This window comes from Micropterus dolomieu, linkage group LG18, assembly GCF_021292245.1.
Source record: "Micropterus dolomieu isolate WLL.071019.BEF.003 ecotype Adirondacks linkage group LG18, ASM2129224v1, whole genome shotgun sequence".
NCBI classification, from domain to species: Eukaryota; Metazoa; Chordata; class Actinopteri; order Centrarchiformes; family Centrarchidae; genus Micropterus; species Micropterus dolomieu.
In genome coordinates, this window is record NC_060167.1 from 25,290,389 (window position 1) to 25,311,405 (window position 21,017).

Below are 21,017 nucleotides of genomic sequence, written 5' to 3' on the forward strand. Positions count from 1 at the left end.
TAAACCAGGAAAATATCTCTGAAGGGAAGTCAAGTACTATCTCAACTACCGGCCTTGTCTCACTACATATTGTCACTAGAGGGCGCCACCGATCTTTCCCAAATTTTAATTCTAACCTCAGTCTCTTACTGTTTACTGAGACTCCAAGACGGCTTTTGTATTATATTATTATTTTTAATAAATGTATGTTTTTCATATCTGTTGTGTTGTATCTGGATTCTGCTGTAACAAGTACATTTCCCCAGTGTGGGATCAATAAAATCAATCTAATCCTAATGTTGTTTTAGAGTGGGGTTAGAAACTCGTACCCCATTACTAAACAGACACGGAAATCATTTCCGGTATTTATTCACTTCAATGGAGGGTTCCTTATGTGACACCAAAGTTGTTGCATAATAACAATGTTGAAAAGTCGAGCCAGCCAGGAGTCGAACCTAGAATCTTCTGATCCGTAGTCAGACGCGTTATCCATTGCGCCACTGGCCCCACAACACATACCACGTGATCTGTTTAACTCTGTGTCGGCCGGCTTTGACTCGACTCAATATCTATCTACCTTACCTGAGCGCCAGCTGAAACTAATGCGCCTGCAGTGTGCCACCGGAAAAGCCTATTTTAAAACTTTAAACCAGGAAAATATCTCTGAAGGGAAGTCAAGTACTATCTCAACTACCGGCCTTGTCTCACTACATATTGTCACTAGAGGGCGCCACCGATCTTTCCCAAATTTTAATTCTAACCTCAGTCTCTTACTGTTTACTGAGACTCCAAGACGGCTTTTGTATTATATTATTATTTTTAATAAATGTATGTTTTTCATATCTGTTGTGTTGTATCTGGATTCTGCTGTAACAAGTACATTTCCCCAGTGTGGGATCAATAAAATCAATCTAATCCTAATGTTGTTTTAGAGTGGGGTTAGAAACTCGTACCCCATTACTAAACAGACACGGAAATCATTTCCGGTATTTATTCACTTCAATGGAGGGTTCCTTATGTGACACCAAAGTTGTTGCATAATAACAATGTTGAAAAGTCGAGCCAGCCAGGAGTCGAACCTAGAATCTTCTGATCCGTAGTCAGACGCGTTATCCATTGCGCCACTGGCCCCACAACACATACCACGTGATCTGTTTAACTCTGTGTCGGCCGGCTTTGACTCGACTCAATATCTATCTACCTTACCTGAGCGCCAGCTGAAACTAATGCGCCTGCAGTGTGCCACCGGAAAAGCCTATTTTAAAACTTTAAACCAGGAAAATATCTCTGAAGGGAAGTCAAGTACTATCTCAACTACCGGCCTTGTCTCACTACATATTGTCACTAGAGGGCGCCACCGATCTTTCACAAATTTTAATTCTAACCTCAGTCTCTTACTGTCTACTGAGACTCCAAGACGGCTTTTGTTGAGTTAAGCGCCAGTCGCGCTAACCTCACGGTAATGTGGCTGGAGGTTTTGTTGTAATTTTGCAAGAAGTTTTTACACGCAGGTCTGAATGCACACTCCTTATTTGCTCCCTCTTATTGTGAGAGGCAAAGTTTGCAGGGGATGCTGGTCTGAATTGATACTGAGTCTCTGATCGCAGGTATCGCGGCTGGAGGAGGGAGCAGAGAGCAGAGTTAGTGTCCGGGGCTGTTGTTCTGTTGTAGGGCTAGAAAACCTTTGTTTAAATTGATTTCCTGTGAACACCACTTAAGTCAGCGCTGGTGGAAGTATGTGCGTGGTGTGAGAGCCCTGCAATTTTTTTTTCTTCTTTGTGATTTCCTCCATCAGCAGCATCGCTCGCCTCAGTGCGCCTCACTCACCCACAGTCGTCTCCTCTCTGTCGGATCATGTGGATTATTTTGGCGTTTATTCTGGCAGCGGCCGGTCCTGATGGCAGCTGTTGGGGATGTCAGCTGCCCCACGACTGGAGACCGCAGACTGAAGCGTGCCGTGCCGAGCTGGCGCAGATCATAGTCTTTGCCAAGGTGTTGGCCCTGCACGAGGAGTCTTACAGCGTGTATAACTACCTGCAGTGGGAGCCCGGCGCCAACCTGTTCTTCTCCGCCGAGATCGAGCTGCTGTGCGATCAGGCGTGGGGCAGCATGCTGGAGGTCCCCGCCGGCTCCAGGTTTAATGTCACTGGCCTGGGCTACTTCCCCTGCTTCTCCTACAGTGTCACCAAAAACAACAACTACTACTTCTTTCTAAGGTTAGAAACCCTGGTATTCCCTATATTGATCTAATCAATGTGATTTATTGTTACAGATGCTTTAAGTTTTATTTTATTTTTAAGCTGTATCAGTTACGATTCCATTCATCTAATAGGTGAACGCCCTGTTATAAATGTACTTCTTTGAAAGTTTAGTCTGTGTGACTTTTCCCCAGAGAGTACATGCCATGGATGGCCTACTTGCACCCTCTGGTCCAGATGTGCTTTGCAGCTAGAGGAAACCTCTCTTTGCTGTTCCAGATCAGCATGTTCATGCAAATTACACTTTTTCTGCATAAGAGAAAAGATACAGCTTGAGACATGTTGCAGAAGTGTCACTGGGCGCTTGAGAATCAGGCGTCAGCTTTGTCAAATTTTGTGAAGAAGTTTACGAACTCACCCAGATGAGAGGACGGCCTCCCTTTTTACTGGAATTCATTACCATGAATGGCAAAATGATAAATTATATGATTTGACAATAACCCGTTTAAAGGAAAGGAAAGGAAACTACATGCTATATTTCGATCTCTATATACGTGTGACACAAAGGGGTAAAGTAATGTTTAGTATGTGATGTGAGGTTGTCTTTGGCAAAGCTAAATGTTAATTTCACACACAAATGGTTTTGGCTCCACTATCAGTCCCTTCTGCTGCACACTTGAGATTTCCAGTGAGTATAGCAGATTCACCCTATGCATCCAAACTGGAAATTTAATGTAAAGCACTTTAAATGTGAACATGAAAGACGATGAACTCAAATGTACATTTTACAGTAGTTTAATTGATTTTGGACGAGATATAAGACTGTGCCTTAAAGGACCTCAGTCTGTCTCCAAGTCTCACTATGAGACACTTGCTTTACATCATCGTTGGCTTCACTATGTGTCTATCTGAGCGTGGGACCTCTCAGACACAGTGTACACATCTACGAGGGGTGAATATTTGAACTGGAGGAGAGAAGTTCTGTAAATTAGATAACCAGTGGGGAATCTCTAAAAAGGCAATTAGGAGCAGAATGTCTGTGATTGGTATTAAGTAGTTTGTGGTCCAAAAAGCCAAACATTTTAGCAAAATCCACTTTTGATTTGTTTTGTTTTTAAAAATGTCTTTATAGAAATTTTCACCATATTTTGGAAGGGTTTATTGTCTTTGTTTAATTGTGAACAGTTTCCAGGTGACAGAAAATAAGCAGAGAGAGAGGTGAATGACATTGCCATTACGGTATATTGCAGTGAGTCCACCAGGACACACACTAATCATTTATTTATGAGTGTAATAAATAATATTTTATTTTTGGATTAATTTCCCGTGACAGTAAAGCTTAATAGTTTCTGACAGCCGGCGACCAACATTGCAACCTGTTGACCTTTGATAGATTTCTGATGTTAATTAGTCTTTTAAGTGGTGAGAGAAAGGCCAATGACTTGACAATGTTTGGGTGTTGCATTGTGGACAAAATGGCCTTTTGTGGTTTAGCAACCTGTGAGACATTTATTACCATCTTTGTCTTTGCTTGCTTCTACAGCAGTCACATCACATAGAAAAAGACACTTGTGATCATTTAAAACATATTAAATGTCACAGTAATTAATGAGGTGCGTTAACAAGTTCATTGTCAGCAGCATTTGAAGCTGCACAGGGAGACCACAGTGAATTTTTAGTCCATCGCCTTAACCACAACAACTCGAGTCACCCTCCAGCTGTGTGGAAGCAGGAAACAGGAAAATGATAGGAAATAGTGTGACCCTTTACTCCTTATTACACTTGTGATCAATGAAACATTTGTTGTTGTTTCATTGAAATTACATATTAATTAGATTAACATTCAAGAAATGCTGTCTCTTCATAGGGGTCACAGAATACTTTGTAACACCAGTAACACTCAGGCCAGTCAAATACATGTTCTCTTAATTTGGTGCTGATTTCATCTGTATTGTATGAACACAAGCAGAGCTTATATGGTGTACAGGGAAGACCCACTAGGAATTGTTTACTTCTGCCTGCTTTAGAGTGAGGTGAGGACCTCCTACTTCATTAACATACATACACAGAAATACATAAATAAATAAATAAATGTAGGTGAAGGAAAGCGTAGAATGAAAGACATATATTTATGCATTGTTTAATTTATTTCAGCATTTATTTATTCTTTTATTTCTGTATTTATTTAAATATATTTTACTTATTTGGTTATTTAAAGCCATAGATTAAACCTCACCCCCAGACCTGTCATGAAAGGAAGTGAAGACTCTCGGAGGATTTAATCGTCTGCTCAGTGAGGAAACATTTGCAGTCAAAAGCAGAGCGGTGATACCATCCTCACATATTCTCTTTTAATCAGTATCTGTCCATGTGACGATGATCTCAGGCTAATAATACATTTAATGACCATGTCAAATTTTCCACTCAGATTTGGAAAATGCATGCGTCAGGTTAATTCCTAAAAGTCTGTGTTGGACAGGAACAACACTGTTACTCAGGAAATGTGTATTGCATTCCAGTCAGTGTAATTACTGAACCAGACATTTCCCAACAGCTTGAAGGTAAAGCTACAAAGAACTTTTCACTCAGGAGAGTTATCAGCATGCCAGCGGTCGATGGGACCACCTTTTGTCCTACTGATACGCACCGGTTTGCCACTCGATGAAGAGAACCTGTGCTGACACGTTGTATTTCCCTCATATTCTGCTTTTTCTCTCAAACAGATGAAGTTAGATATTCAGAGGGGGGGCTTTGAAAAGCATTCCTGAAGTTTAATGTTTGGCTGTCCCACATGAGGGTCTGCAGCAGGGCCAACTACAATAGTATTCTTTATAGCATATAATCGTTTTTGCTGTGTCTGATGTCGGCTAAAAGAATTTTAAGATGACTGTCCCCTGTTGTGAAGGTGGAAACATCCGGACGTTATTCCTGTAATCAGCCAGGCGACCACCATCGTAAACCTCCTGAAGCTATAGTTACAACTGAGCTGTGTTTAAGTGCAGACCTGATCATAATTAAGAAGCAATGCAGGAAACCAAAGCAGTGATTTTTTTTTGTCAGTGTTTACCCGGGACATAATGGATGCTCACCCACATTTTCCGTTTGCAGATGACTTTAGCTCACAAAGGATGAAGACCTATGGGAAACTAAACATAGTTCAGCTGGGTATTAAACGATGTTTAATGATTAATGATTTTTATTATCCTCTTTTGGCTATCAATAATTTGCTATATTAAGTTCCCCTATAGCCTATAAGTGGCTCTGCACTAATTACATACTATTTATTACTAAAATAATGATATCGACAGAAGCCAGTTTTAATTGCCAGAGACCTGATCACCACAGAAGCTTTTTTACAGAGAGATAGATTAGAAGATTGAAACCTCTCCCATATCTGTCTGTTATAAAATATAAAATTACAGCCAGCAGGTGCTTAGCTTAGCATAAAAACTGGAATCAGGCAAACAGCTCGCCTGGCTTCTTGCAAATTGTCACTTTCACGTTTCAGTTTTTGCTAGGATTAAACAAACGAGATATAAAGATTTAATTAGTGAGGTTTAGTCATGTTGGTAGGCAGATTTTGTTGCCTTTGGACAGAGCCAGGCTAGCTGGTTCCCCTGTTTCCAGTCTTTTTGCTAAGCTAAGCTAAACATCTACTGGCTTTAGCTTCATGTGAGTGGTATCGATCTTCTCATCTAACTCTCAGCAACGAAGCGAAAAAGTGTATTTCTCAAAATGTCAGAGTATTCCTTAGCATTTTCTATGATCTGTAGTACTTTTTATGGTAAAAGTGCTGTTTGCTGGTGGTCACCACAACACCCAAATTAAAGAGTAAATGTCAGTTGGTTGAAGGAAATGAGATATGACGAAACAAATTTTCTTCGCATGTCCTGTGCTGTGGCATTCTTGCTAACGTGAACGACTACCCGTCATAAACTTAAAACAGCCAGAACTCAAAAGTTCTCATCACAGTCTCCTGTGCACATCTATATCCTGTTATAAAATCCCCAACACCACTGTCAGACCAAAATAGTCTTTCCAATCAATCATAAGGATAAGCTCCAAGGACAGGACAAATCAGGGCCTAGCATGGAGAAATATGCAACCATGAGGATCTCCCTCAGGACCTTTAAATGAAACAGATTGAGTGTTCTGGCTGAGTCATATATTTGCTGTAAAAACACTCAAATACCAAACCTTTAAGGAGATGAAACATAATCTGTCACTCAAAATTTAGTTTTTATAATATGTTGAGATGGGGGGGGGGGGGGGGGTTACGTCACTATTGTTATGCTCAATTTATAAATCTTTTTGGGTTTTGTTTAGTTATGTTTCCATCATTGTAGAGTCCAGACAGGTTTCTCTGGATCCACAACCCCTTCTGACCTCGTGGTCACTGTGCTTATATCTGACTTTTGACCTTGTCTGTTGAAGCAAAACATAAGCTTTCTTTGCGCTGTCTCAACGTGCACACATACCCATACACACACAAACACATGGTCTCTGATTGGGACAAGCAAACTTTTGATGTCCCTCAAGGGATGCAAGATGGAATCCAGATGTATGGAACACGCTGCTTCAAGACTTCCTCCCTCACACACTTCACATCATAGAAGAAGATATGAAACACACAAAGTAAATCCCTTTGGCTGGTTATTTGCGGGCGTGACTCATCCACATAATACTTGAATTTGCATAAAAATAGACCAGGGTCTGTAAACAACTTTGCATAGATGTGATGTTTTTTAAGTAACTAGTGACAAATGTCTGTCAGCTTTATAGAATAAATACGTAAAAAAATTGCTTTTACCTTAATGGACTCCTGTTGATATTAAGTTGTTCTGATTACAGTTTTTTAAATGATCTCATCCCATTTTCTAATATATACATCCAATCTTCCAAACCATTTTGAAAGCTGCCACTCTTGCCATCTCACCAGCCCAATCGTGGACTGAAGGCACCCTGTCTGTCTTCCATCCTCTGAGAAGAATCTGTCTAATCATAATACTGGTTTGGCCCCAACTTCTTACTGTATGTGTTTGTCTCCTCCCATTAAGACTGATCCATCACCTAAAACAAATAATCTGGAGCTGAACGGAATTTGGGGTCTCTCAAAACATTAAAGGACCATGAAACGTGAATTAGGTGACCCTCCTCTGTTTTTGGCATGTTTTCTTAACCCAACCCTAACCCATCTGGAGGGAGTCCAGTGTAAGGCATACTTTTGCATCCCTTGGCATTGTTTTACTGTTCTTACTAATCCTCTCCCACTCCTCATCATCCAGTGTCAGGTTCAAATCCCTTTCCCATGTCTTCTTGAAAGCTGATTAGGCCCCATTACCCAGGCTCTGAATCATCATGGGATAATACACAGATGCCCCATGACCTTTCCCATAGCTTACTAGTACTTTATCTAATAACTCCACAGCTTTGGGAGCTGGTGTACTAAATCTGATCTAGATCCAAAGATACTTGATAGCAAATGAGGATATCGGAAGATTTGAGTACTGGGAGATCCAAATTATTGTACAAAGTCCTCAGAAGATTTCAATGTCACATGTTGATATAGATGTCCTAATGTAACTACGCGTGCAGCCAATCCTTTCAACAAAAGGGGGATTTACCAATACATAACTTTGGATTCAGCCAAATACCCATAGAGACATTTTAGACAAGTTGAGTCCACATTCATTTTAGGTGAGCAATTATTGCATGTGCTTTTGTTTCTCTAGCCAGTTTACTAGACACACTTTGCAGAGGTGGCAATGAGGCAAGAACAGATTACACTGATTGATACGATACCAGGGAAGGGCCCCCTCAGGAGGAAGTGACCAGTGAGCCAGGTGTCTTACATTAAAAACACAGTAAAAACAACACCTTGGGTTGTCCCAGACCTCCTCCATCAGCTGGTCTTTGTAGTTTACTGGGGTGTTATCAGGGGTGCTTACCATTCCAAATACATGTCTTTGTTATCCTATCAAACCATCTGAAATATGAAAGCGGGGACATTAAGTATTAAATATTACATAATTTCTTGTTCTTATGTGTGTGTGCTTCTGCTTGTGTTTTTACACATGCACAACTTTTCACTTCATATTCATTTTTGGCTCTGCCAACTGTATATCTTTTCCTTCTCTGCCTTGCAGGATGGATGAGAACTACAATCTCGTCCCTCATGGAGTGAACTTTCAGGACCCCATCTTCCCGGACACTGCAGAGATCCACCGCATGTTCGCCAGCCTTTTCCAGTTTTCCAACTGCACGCCTGGCACTCAGGTCCACAGCTACTCGCCAGAGTGGGAGGCTCAGGAGGACAGCCGGGTATGTTGAACCACCACCATAAACCGGTTCGGTGTTGATAAAACACTTGCCTTTCTCACACTCACTTAGGACTAAGGATGTATTAAGGATCTATTTTGATTCACTTGATTCAAATTGGCAACATAACTGATTTTGGGAAAAAAGAGTGGAGTGAGTCCCAAAAGCCCAAAGTATTGTGGTGAACACATAAAGGATTCAAGATTCAAGGATACTGTTGTTTTCAATGGAATTCCATGAAGGCATGTTCTTAATGCATGGGAAACCAAACACACATTTCCTGAGGTTTTGGCTAGACAAAGAACTCAGTATGGAAAAATCTACTTTATAACACATTGTTCTGCCAGCTCTTTGGCAAACCATTTTGTTGAGTATTTTCTTATTCTCAAAGACGAGAGCTCTAACGTAGAAGTAAGGGACAACATGAGGAGAAGTGTCAAGTGCAATTACAGTGGGCGCTGATAGCTCACAAAACATAAAAGTGAAGTTTGGGTGTCCGAAGTGCTGTTTTACGCGGAAGTTCAGCAATCAAGTGAGTTGAAATTCATGACAGGAGAAACAGTAACATTTGTAGACCAGGGCAGCCACAAGATATGATGAATACTAAGAGGATGGCTTAGATCACTGTTGTTTGGACTGGAAAAACTAACTCTCCCCCTATTTATATAACCAATGCAACAACACGTGTATCCTCGGGAGAATACAGAAAAGAATTTATGGAAATGTTGAAAATCTCTAACCAAAGTAAAACCAGAGAAAGTGGATACATCATAAAAGTAAATTACAACTCTTAATCACAAAGTAGCTCCTGGATTATACAGGAAAAGGTAGATTAATGATAGTGTCAGCGTATCTAAAGATCACTACTCTTTCAAATGCTTATAACACTCACACAATATTGATGCACAATGAGCCGAATTACAGTAATAAGCTTCAGGTCTAGCGCATGCCTTGATGTCACTGTTTAACTGAGGAAAGCACATTTTTACCTGAACAACACTGTCAAATGCTAACACCTGGTGCTCCTGGATTCTGTAAGTTTCCTGCATCTCGTCTCAGAGTCCATGTGTCAGTATATAAATGGTTTTCCACTGCTTTATCCCCTTTAATGAATCTAAATCTTTGGCATAATCCCCCTGATTTAGGTCAGTCTTCTTCTGTCTGTTTCCAATCATTTGCTGACTACTCATAAAAGCAAAAATCTGCCATGAGTAAAGAGAATGAAAACATGGTTTGTATTTCCATGAACAGCAAACTTTTGGGTCAGGCCTGTGATTATAATTACAGAGCGACATTTCGATATCAGCACTGCTTTCTTACATCATTCTCATGATTAGATTTCCTCCTAACAAAATAAAACAGACTTTGTTTTCACTGGTACTGCGCAACCATTGTTTGGACAACTGACCCAAACTCACATCAGAACAGATAACATGTTATAATCCAGTGTCAACCAGAGTAAATCAAATGGCACGTAGTCATGTTAAGATTTGACACCAAACTGAATCAGCAATGAAAACATTTTAACAAGCAGGATTGTTCCCACAGTTTTATGGTTCCAACACTAATGTTGAAATATTAGCTGTGAAGGCTACGAACACTGTCAATACAAAAGACCCACATGATTTCAGCTTCAGTCTAACTAAACTTTCCTTTAATACCCAGGATGTGCAGACACCCGCGTGTTTTTCCTCAGGAAGGTTTCAAACCCTCCTCTGAGACGGGAAATGACACTTAGAGAAGGCCTGCATAAAAAACAAACCCTTTTTGTTTTGTCCGTGTTGCAGTTTAGTTTGGATGACATCAGAGTTGATCAAACCCTGCTTGGTTCTGACGGTGCACCACATGGATCCATTTTGGGGCCTGTCAAATACTTGGCATCTAGAGTTTGAAAGCGTTTACCTGGTGGGGAGCGTTGTATTGTGGGAATATAGGGTCCAGTGCAGGTTTGCAGCTTGCTAGGTTCTAAAATTCAGGATATCCCTGCCTCAGCTGTTTCCGTTTTTGCCCTTCTTTTTTAAACTGTCTTATGGTGTAATACTAATAGAGTATTTTTTAGCAACGAGGGGTACAACACAACCTGTAAAAACAGTTGTATATTGTCTTACTCTAGTGACATGACTTAAGTAATCTAGTTTGGGCTTGGAAACAAAAAATCTTCAACACAAAGCCAACTCTACTCAAAACTTAACCACACACACACACACACACACACACACACACACGATATAGTCTCTTTTGTGTTTGGTTGAAAAATTCCTCCTTATGCCAGTACTATTAGTAGCGGTAGTATTTTAAAAAATACTTAATTTCTGGTTCTGTTCAATCAGCCATTATAAAATAACAGCTATGTTTTTATACACTGCTTTTCAAAACATTAGTATAGTAAACAAAACAATATATGTTGTGTTCAAGATTCAGAGATACAGATGACAATAACTTGCATAATGTGTTATGGCAGACTAGGCGAATGGACTCAAAAGCAGACTCAGGACAGGTTAAAATCCAGGAATTGAAAGTTTATTGAAAAGTGGGGTGAGAGCAGAGCAGAGGGCAGACCAGGGAATGGAGACCAGCGAGTGAACTTCCAGGCAGGCAGCGATCCTGAGCACAGGGAGACAAGGTAAGTGATCTCACAAGAAACAAATAGATATAACACGAGACTAGTTGGCCACAGCGCAAATACCACTAACGTAAGCTGACAAGTGAGGTGAAGAACCGGGTTGATATACTGCAGAGTCCTGATTAGTGGAATGTGGATCAGGTGTGCAGGTGGAGCGCCGGGCCCAGAGTGAGAAGCCACGCCCAGACAACACAGAGAGACAGACAGACTAACAGGAGACACAGGGAGGGAAGAGAACATAAACACAAGGGGTCGGGGAGGAGAACTGCAGACTCATAACATAATCCCCTTTCACTCTCTTTAATATCAAGAGTGCCACAGAATACAAATATCTTGAGCTTGACTTTAACAAAACAAGCTTCCCCATGAGTTTTAGGAAGAGGATTGTTGAAGCAGTTTTCCCCTCAGTTTTGCATCAATTATGCATCATTCAATGACATACTAATGTGTCCTTTCATATGCCCATAGACTCTGTTGAAAACTTTAATGGTTAAGATTTATCACTGGAGGTATTTTAAATACTCACTGCTGCATTTTATGTGATAAATAACATAAATTTGATCCTTCCCTGATTGCAGAGACGTAATAACCACTGGTCCATATTAATCTACAAAACCCAAAGCCATCTCATATCTCACCTCTGCTGCTCTCGCACTCTGGCCCATACTTAACCTGCTGATTGGTTAATGCTAATGAAACAATGTATCAGAACTAATGTAAGAAAGACAGCTTTTCCCTTTAGTCAAGCCAGTCTTATTTATATAGCCCAATATCACACATTTGCCTCAAGGGGCTTTCTGTGCAATTTGCAATGTCATCTAAAGTTCACAACTCTCATACTTCTCTGTAACTTTGAAACCATTCTCCATAATAATAATTTACCTGCCTATAGCTGCTTTAATTGAGCCTGTGTCCTCTTTGTCTGTTATTCTGTCTTGTTTGGGTCTGTAATTAGCTTATTTAACAAGCACTTTTACTCAGTATCCTTCTTTATTGAGCTGTATCCCAGACATTTGGTACAAGAAAGTGTTTATTATTACGCCTTACTTTGCATGGGATTAGTACAATTAATACAACAAAAGCTTATCATTAACAAAATACGTCTTCCACTCAGAGGCAGGATTGTATCTCAGTCTCGACCACAGACATTTTCAAGGGTATTTGTCCATACTGCAGCTTTGCCCGAAACAACACAGTAAACATGGACATAGGAAACCAAATGAAGTAGAAGCACATGGGAAAAATCTATAGCTAATATTACAGGGAGTAATGTTCTAACCAGTGATGTGGGCCGGCAACCAGCAGGACATTTTTAACATTTCCTCAAAACCCTCAGCGGTTGTTATCTGATGGCAGGGAACATACATCAGGGAACATACATCAATGTTTCACGCTGGCCCATGTGGAAGCATTAGGGCCTGTGAAGGAAATCCACACTCAGTCAGACAGGCATGCAGTCAGAGGCAGCTGGATCTAATTTTTTTCACGTAGGAAAGGTCTGGGCCTTTGGATCGTCTGTCGTGGGTTTGGATGCGTATTAGGTTTCATCTCGCAATGGTGCTTCCCTGAAACAGACGGAACATGTTGTGTAACCATTTTCTTTACCTTTAGATTTATCTTGGTCCCTACCTGGAGCTACAGTGTTGCTTTTGGCTCATATAAATTGGCTGGTGCATAAAGAGCGGTGCATACAGTACGTGGCAATGTAGATACATTTCCATGAACTGTTCATTGCGAGAACGGTATAATCTTAAAAATACTTCATTAATTTTTTTACTTTTTCCTTCCTTCTTCTGTTTTTTTTAGGCTACAAGCAGCCAAAAATCAGTTTCTTTTTAGACTCACTCATACACAAACAGTGGAATATACTGAAAGACTTACGAGCTGTTGGCACTAGATGGCTCGTCTGGCAAGAGCATGCCAGAAGTGTTCTCTCATTTGACTTACCCAAAGGAAATCCAGTATCAAACAAAGCAGATCTGTCAGGTGCTACGTCATAAATGTTACAAAAACATATAAAATCTGACACTAGTATTTAGTATAAGCCGCTATGGGATAAAACCCCAAATATGATTTCAATCAAGAGGCAGTGCAAGATGAAAGTCTGTTGGAAATCTTGCAGAATAATAGGCCTTCTGCGAGCAGGGACTTGCAAGTAACCTGAAAGTAATTGATGAATAATTTGACAGTTCAGTGTTTAAATGGGTCACAGTCAGTCATGTTTGCCTCAAGTACATTTCCAAATATTTAAAATGTATTAAGCGTAAAAAAAAAAGGGAATAAACAAATGTCTATATATTTTCCTCTTCTCTTCACAGTTGTTGTGCTCCGCAGTGCAGAAGGCTCTGTTTGAGGAGGAGGAGAGGGTCAGGACTCTCTCCCAGCAGGTGCGTTCCCTGGAGAAAGCCAACGACCACCTGAGGGAAAAGGTGAAGACCATAAAACGTCAGCTACGCCAGGCCCAACGAGAAACTACCAAGGAGCAACAGACACTGAGCCTCAAACAGCTCTACGAGTCGAAGACACCTCGAACTCACCCCGATCAGGACACTACCAGGGACCAGAGGAACGCGCCGCTTAAAAAGGTCCTCTCCAAGAGGCTAAAAAAATAGTTTTTTAGAGTGTTTTCTTTAGTTGTGTGTAAACCAAATGTTTGCTCCCTATGAAACATCAAGAACAGAGCAAACCGAAAGGATTGTGTGTGAAAAGCTGGGGGAAGAGACAGCAACAGCAGCATCTTTTGACAGAAGCGATCAATTTAGAGCAAAAGAATGGACTTTAAATGTAACTTCATTTTGTTCTCTGTCTTACACTTAATTAAAGGGGCTATTTGTAGTTTTCAGGGGCCACGAGCGGTGCGGTTTTTAAACTGCAACTAGGTGTGTGCTGGTGTGCACGCTCAAACTCATGAGCAAGCAGAATCCGATACACACAGACTGACACATTGGAAGACAGCTTCACACACCATGCTGGAAACTCAAGTAAACTCCCACTTCAACGTTACAGTAATATTTTATCGGCTTGACGTTGATCTAATCCATGCACGTTAGCTCTATTGCCAATAACTATTTGTGTGTCTTTCACCGAAGGCTCAGCAGTGTGATCACAGCTAAATATATTGGATAACGAAAACTGTTAGTGAGCTAGACTGAATACTATAAATGAGATTGTTGCCACACATTATATTCGGTTGACCGCAGTAACTTTACTGTATTGAATGGGTCTTCCACTCTGTTATTGTCCTGCACTTTTATGTTGCATTATTTTATATTACGTGGGTCACGTAGGTCACAGTGACAGAGACAGGTGAAGAAGCTGTGTACCTAAGTATCTGTAAAATGACAATAAATCTAAATTGAATGTTATGAAGCAAACATCAGCAGATCCGTGCTAACGTTAGCTGGCTGCCCCTGCCTTGCATCACTGTAGGCTAGCATAAACAAATCGCTCCACATTTGCTTTGTACCGTTACATCCTTTCTTGCAGGTTGGTGGTGCATAGGATAGTAATATGTTTCGCGTTAGTTGGTGAAGTAAGTTATTTGGTACTGGTTAACATTAGAAACTGCTCTGCGTTAGCTGGCAAGATATCATTATATAACTTCAGCCAACTAAAGCACAAAATCAAAATATGTTTCACATGCTTTGCAGTAATGTTAGTTTATCTATCCAATAGGATGAAAGCCAACTCTGGGTCGGTTTGTCTGATCCAAACAAAGTTGAGGTCTCCCGGTGACTCAAGCTTTTCATATGTTGACTGTGTTTTCACCCGACGTCAATCTGATTCTCGTTTGGCCTGACGTGCTTCAGCACATAAAACTGTTTTGATGATTTTTTATCCTTACGTGAAGTTTGTGTTGGAGTCTGTGTCTCCGTGCCATTGAGACTGTCAACTACAAAGACACCATTCATGCCTATTTACATCCTTATCCGTATACTTCTAGAAACCGAGTGTGTATAGGGAGGGGAGGGCTTTCACTTGACCTATTTTGTGTCCCTGGATGAACTAAAGTGGCGGATTAGCTGCCTCTGGGATAAAGGATTTAAATGGTTTCACAGGAGTAGATTCTCCTTACCTCTTATTTTACCAGTATAATCACTCTCTCAGAACAATTGTCGCCGTTGCCTGTCTCAACCCCCACTTTTAATCTTTGTCTGGCAGCATAAAACATTTCACAAACATTGAACAGTGCACAACAATATGTGGACAATGGTGAAGCATTGAAAATTGAATATCTTGCTTTTTTCTGTGCTGGACACATTATGCTTTGTATAAATATTATAATTAATTATGTCATCAAAATGCTCCAAACCAAGCCCACATTTGGACAAGGAAATATGAACATGACACAAATGACCAGTTATTAATACAATGAGTGCAATAAAGTATGCAGTATACAAGTTGTGAGCATTCAAAATCTTGTGTGGAAACACACAAAGCTCCATTTGAGCTTATCGTTACAGAGGATCAGCTGTGCCAAAGTTTAAAAGATGCAAGACCTCACGTTATGTCACATCACTCTTTTCTACCTTTGCCTGCTTTTCATTTAGTTGTTTGTATTTATACCCAAGAAGCGATCCCAAAGTGTAGTGATTCTTTAAATTAAGTGAATTGTTTCCCAAGATCGCATTTTTTCAAGTTGTTCTGAACGAAAGTGTAAATTTTGTATTTGAAGACAGGGTGCTGAGCATTCATGAAGACCAGCCAGGGAGCCTGGCGTGGTACAGGATTGGCCTTTTCTGTGTCAGAAATTAAAGTTTACTTTCTGTATTTGCTTTACTTATTGTTTTTTTTCTCTGAACTATAAACATCTGGTTTGCTTTGCCAATAGCATAATCATTTGTGTAACAATTATTGTTTGTTTTTTTCATAAATAAATGGACTTTTACAAAACGTCCTGTGTCTTTTGTTTTTCTCCAACGTTCATATTTTAGAATAAATGTGTCTAGACTGAGAGAGCTGAACGTTTCAAACCTCAATTGTAATGTTTCCTTGCTTTGCTTGTAATCAGGTCAGAAATGATAAATTCGTTTTGGCATGCACATCATGTTTAGTGTGATTCAGTGCTAATAAATCAAACGTTTTCAAAGGACTTGTGCAAATTCAAGAGCAACATAAATCCTAAAAATAAGTTCACCCTATTTTAACCTCCTCCTCTCAAGCTTTTGTCCAGTTTACATTTAGTGCACGGTCAAAAAGAACACAGGGCCGTTTCAGAAATCGTCAGATGACATTTTCAACACAATTTCCAGGAGAGCTGAACAAAATTTCTTCCATATGGTGCTGTCGCATAAAAAATGAGGGAAAGGGGGCAGGGTTTGCATGACAAGAGGAAACAAGAAATGGACACATTTTAAACTTGTTTCATGTCTGGAACTCTATTGCAGCTTTGTTCAGCAGTAAAGTAATTTACAAGCTTTCTTCTCGCGTATCATTTAACCTCTTGAGCAAAGAGAGAAAGTGTTGAAGAGGACAGCTCCGTGCTCCTCATCTTGCCTCCTCATTAGCTCTTTCTTCTCCTTTGTATCAGACAACCTTGCCTGCAGCCAGCTGTCAAAATCCCATGGACCTGGGCCAAAAATTATATACACACACACTGCTTTCTCAACATAAACCATGGTGCACAGCCAAGCTGCAAAACAGATGTTAGGCAATACGACTGTACAGTGGTGGTCCCTTCCAGAAGACCTTGCTATCTCTGACATGGTTTATTTATCCTACCTTGTTTTGTGTTTTAAATGCTGTTACTGTCTTGGGTTGGTTTCATTTTCTTTTTGTATGTATAATCTCAGAGCATCTGAAAAGTTTATACAGTATATCTGTTTTTCCTTTTTACCCCCTTTCTGTTTTAGTATTTTCTCATGCAGCTACATTTAATCTTTCTCTTTGTCTGTCTTTCACCGCTCCACATGAAGAAATCCACCCAGAGATGTTTCTAACTTTGAGCTTTCTAACCTGCCCTTAACTCTGGTGTTTCTGTAGGTAATTAATCTGCACCTGGAGAACCTGGTGTTTCATTTTAAAGCCAGGAGAGGCAAAGCTGGAGAAACTAGCTAGATTTTGAAAGGATCCAATCAAGAAAAATTTACAAACATGTTTTCATGCACAATGAGTGCACAGGCAGAGTACACACAGGTAGACGGATAGACAGGCATGTAGGCCAGCTGATTACAGTCCTGCGGCAGTTTTGCATCAAAGCATTTGATTTATTGATTGTTGTCTGATGAATTTCAACAAATATAACACAAAATAGTGCTGAAATAAATTGCCTATTGTGTTTTGAATTATTCACCCGTTACATTAAAACAAGACTACTTAGACTACTAGTCTACAACCATGCTGGTGGCTCTGTGAGGCTGCACAGAGGAGCTTTGAGCTAATTGCTAATGTAGCTATTGTTAATGGTTCCACTTACATTTGCATTTTGAGTCTCTCTTATATTTTACTATGATGTTATTACATACTCTTTCTTATTTCTTTCTTTGTTTTAGTGTTTTCTGGAGCTTGATACCACAATGTTGGCTGTGGGAGACCTAAGATCATTCTGTTGTTAACAGAATAGACGGCTTGCCTGAGCCAAAAAGGGCTTTGTGGTTTGCTCCACATAACCAAGAGAGAGTAGACGGCTGGCACACTCCATGCTCACACAGACAATGATAATAAGTTTAGCAGCATGTTTACCATGTTCACCATCTTAGTTTAGCATGCTAACATTTACTTTTTAGCAGTAAACTCAAATTAGCTATAGAGGCAGAGGCTGGTGGGATTTTTTTTGCAGGTATTTAGTCATGAATCAAAGGGTAAATTAAATTTTGACTTGATGGTGACCCTACATGAAAAGTTAAAGGTTCAACAAAGTCATTAGATTTATCCTGAGAAAGACATACATGTAAATGTACCAAATTTCTAAAGAGAAGTTTGAGCGGGCTTGCTTACACATTCCACATCTATATTATTTACAGAGATAGTATGACTGTCATGATTATTCAGAAAATCCCTAAAGTTGTTTATAGCTGTCATGCAAGCAGCTGTGAGGTTGTAATCAGCTGTGCTTTGAGCTAAATTCTAACACCAGCATGCTAACATACTCAAAATGACAATGGTGAGTTTTAACATCGGCATGTTAGCATCGTCAGGAGGATATATTGTCAGAGAGGTAATGTTAATCATGTTCACCATTATGGTTTAGCATGTTAGCATGCTAACATTTTCTAATTAGCACTAAACACAATAAAGTGCAGCTGAGGCTGTTTGGAATGTCATTATTTTTGCAGGCTTTTGGTCATAAACCAAAGTCTGGGTCAAATTAAAATTTCTGACCTGATGATGGTGCTAGACGAAAAGTTAAGGGACCACCAAAGACAAAGTTAATTCTGGGGAGAACATGAAAAGTCTGTCCCAAATTTAATTTATCCATGAGTTTTCGAGACATTTCACTAAAACCCACAAATGTCAGCCTGTTGATGGTGTTAGAGGTCAGGGGCTCATCAAAGTAAGCATGATTCATCTTCTGGGCATCATGAATGTCTGAACAGATTTTAAGGCATTCCTGTAATACTTGTTGAGACATTTCAGTCTGAAACACAGTGATGGACTGACTGATAGACCAAGACTAGAGCCGCTGCTGCCAGAAAGGCTAAAAAAGAGACATGCATGTAACAACACCAGACTCTGCAAATCAGATCAAACATTATAAGAAATTTGATATGATATTGCACCCAAGTGCAAGTCAGCAATATCTGTCCTCTTTGTCACTTTACACTTTCCTCACAACTCTGTCATTCAATCTTTTGCTTCACAAAGTGAACATTACCCAGCACCTCTGTGAACATGGCTTTGCTCTGAGTGGAAACGTTTCCTCATCATCTCTTCACAAGCTGTACTCTGCCAAGGAGGAGGTGATTTTTCATTGTTGCTTGTCCACGTCTGTTTCAATAAAGATGACTGATGTGTGTGTTGCCCTCAGAGACCTCTACTGTTCCAATCTAACTAAAATCACAATACCGTACTTTTAGCCTCAGGAGAAGGAAATGCCACAAAAGTATCTTGGCGAGCCAGAAAGAGTGAGCTCAGTATTTTACTTTAAGGCTACAATAATGGCTGTAACACCAGATTAAATTCGACAGCAAGCAAAAGGGCCATTGTTCGCACCTGAGACTTTGGATTTCACTGTTGTTGACTGTCCACAGTTCCTGATTAAAGACCACGACACACAAACTTTATTTCAGGCTGTGATCTTCCATTGTCTTTCTTCCATTTTTTTTCCCATTTGGCTAAAGGTAAACTGCTGTCTTTACCTTCACGAACAACCTACTTCTTTCGCTCCCTAGTCCTCCTCTGTCCTCCCCCTCTTTCTCTCTCCCTCCATAATTCACTTGTAATTATGCCTCTTTTCGTCTGGGAGTCCACATCACAAGCAGGAGGAACTTGACTTCATGTGTTTGTTGTTAGCGCTGCCAAGCTGTTTTTATATCTAATGGTTAGACTCAGGGATGTTAGATTTATGTTGCTATATATTCTACCACACATTTTTACTGCGTTTTTGAGTGATTGCTCAGGATTTGAGGCTTTTCTGTGTTTCATTCTGGACTGTTTGTGGAGTTTTTGCATAGTTTTGAGAGAAGAGTATCCTGCTGTGGGTTGACTGTTGTTTTTTGTAAATCCACCAGTGTCATGGGTTACTGCTGATTCATGTTACTATTTAGATAAACACTGATGTGCTCAGTGCATCTCAGATGTGAGTTGGTCAGTGCTGCAGATCTTACTGAGTGTCATTAGCTGAGTCAAAGCTGAATGAACATGACATTTGGAGATGACGCTGATTGGATTTCTGTGTGATGGTGGTGGAGCAGGATGCGCCCTGCAGTGTGGAGACGAATGGTCATGATGAACAGTCTTGGAATCCATCAGTGCTGTTTGACCGCTTATAGAGAGTCAGAATATCTGTCAAATGTAAATCTGTATTGGATTCAGGGCCCAAGAAATCTTTAATTGTAGGTTTGAGGTACAGTATCAGTTTATTGGTGGATCCACTAATGAAGCTAAGCTACTAAGCAACCCAACCGATTCAACCAAATGTGTTTGTGCAGCCCACTCACAAATTCTGACAAACCAAAGTCCCACTGATCATTTTTAAAGTGGTGGTATTATGCTCATTTTCAGGTTCAAAATCTTAATTAGGGGTTATACCAGAACAGGTTTACATGATTTAATTTTCAAAAAACACCATATTTTTCTCATACTGCACATTGCTGCAGCTCCTCTTTTCACCCTATGTGTTGTACGCTCCGCTCTTGAGCTACAGAGTGATGCATCTTACTTGTACAAAATCTTTGTTGGGGGTTGCACATGCGCAGTTCCCAAGTAAGGACTACTAGCCAATCAGAAGCAGAGAAGGGCGGGTTGTAAGAAACAAGGTAGTGTGATCCAAATCAAAGCCGCTTCAGGCTGCGACCGTAACCTAGCAGAAGGTATAAGTTACTCAAGTCCACAACCACACATCATTGTTCCACATCTTACCATCAGGACTAAACGTTGAACTGTTGCCGGTGTGACGATCTATGCTGCCTTGCCAAAAAAAGCTAATATAGCGCAAATCGATAGACTCGACTCTACTCGGCCCTGCTCCGTTTTCCATTGCAGGTAGTAACCAGAGATAGTACGTAGCTTCATAGCGACGCCACACACAACTGCCGCGACGTAATGTTCAATGCGACACACACACCAGCGATCCACACAGCTTTCTCTTTTTTAAGTTAAAACGTTTCAACATTACTCAGAATGTAAAGACAGATAAGCGGTATGAAAACCTTCCAGCTGTGTTTTCCTCTGCCGTTGTTGCTGCAGCGGTCTGTGTGACGGCGGGAGCAGAGGGCTCTGTGAGCGGGCGGCTGGCCAGC

The 21,017-nt window shown here is 40.4% G+C and overlaps 1 protein-coding gene and 2 non-coding genes across 4 annotated transcripts in view; 1 reads left to right on the forward strand and 2 right to left on the reverse strand.

Moving 5' to 3' along the window:
- ccdc3b (coiled-coil domain containing 3b) overlaps positions 1-15,981 on the forward strand; it is an 18,925-nt gene extending 2,944 nt beyond the window's left edge. The window contains exons 3-5 of one of the 2 annotated variants that reach the window (XM_046076601.1): positions 1,778-2,195; positions 8,324-8,498; positions 13,437-15,981. In XM_046076601.1, the coding sequence (XP_045932557.1) occupies positions 1,834-2,195; positions 8,324-8,498; positions 13,437-13,730 (831 nt within the window). In that variant the 5' untranslated portion in view covers positions 1,778-1,833 and the 3' untranslated portion in view covers positions 13,731-15,981. Of the gene's footprint in view, positions 1-1,471; positions 2,196-8,323; positions 8,499-13,436 lie in introns of those variants that run through there. The other variant, XM_046076600.1, reaches the window with a different exon arrangement.
- trnar-acg lies at positions 414-486 on the reverse strand. The gene has a single exon. It is a non-coding gene; the product is annotated as a tRNA-Arg (tRNA).
- Positions 1,038-1,110, reverse strand: trnar-acg. Its single transcript has one exon. It is a non-coding gene; the product is annotated as a tRNA-Arg (tRNA).
- Positions 15,982-21,017: the final 5,036 nt, after the last annotated feature.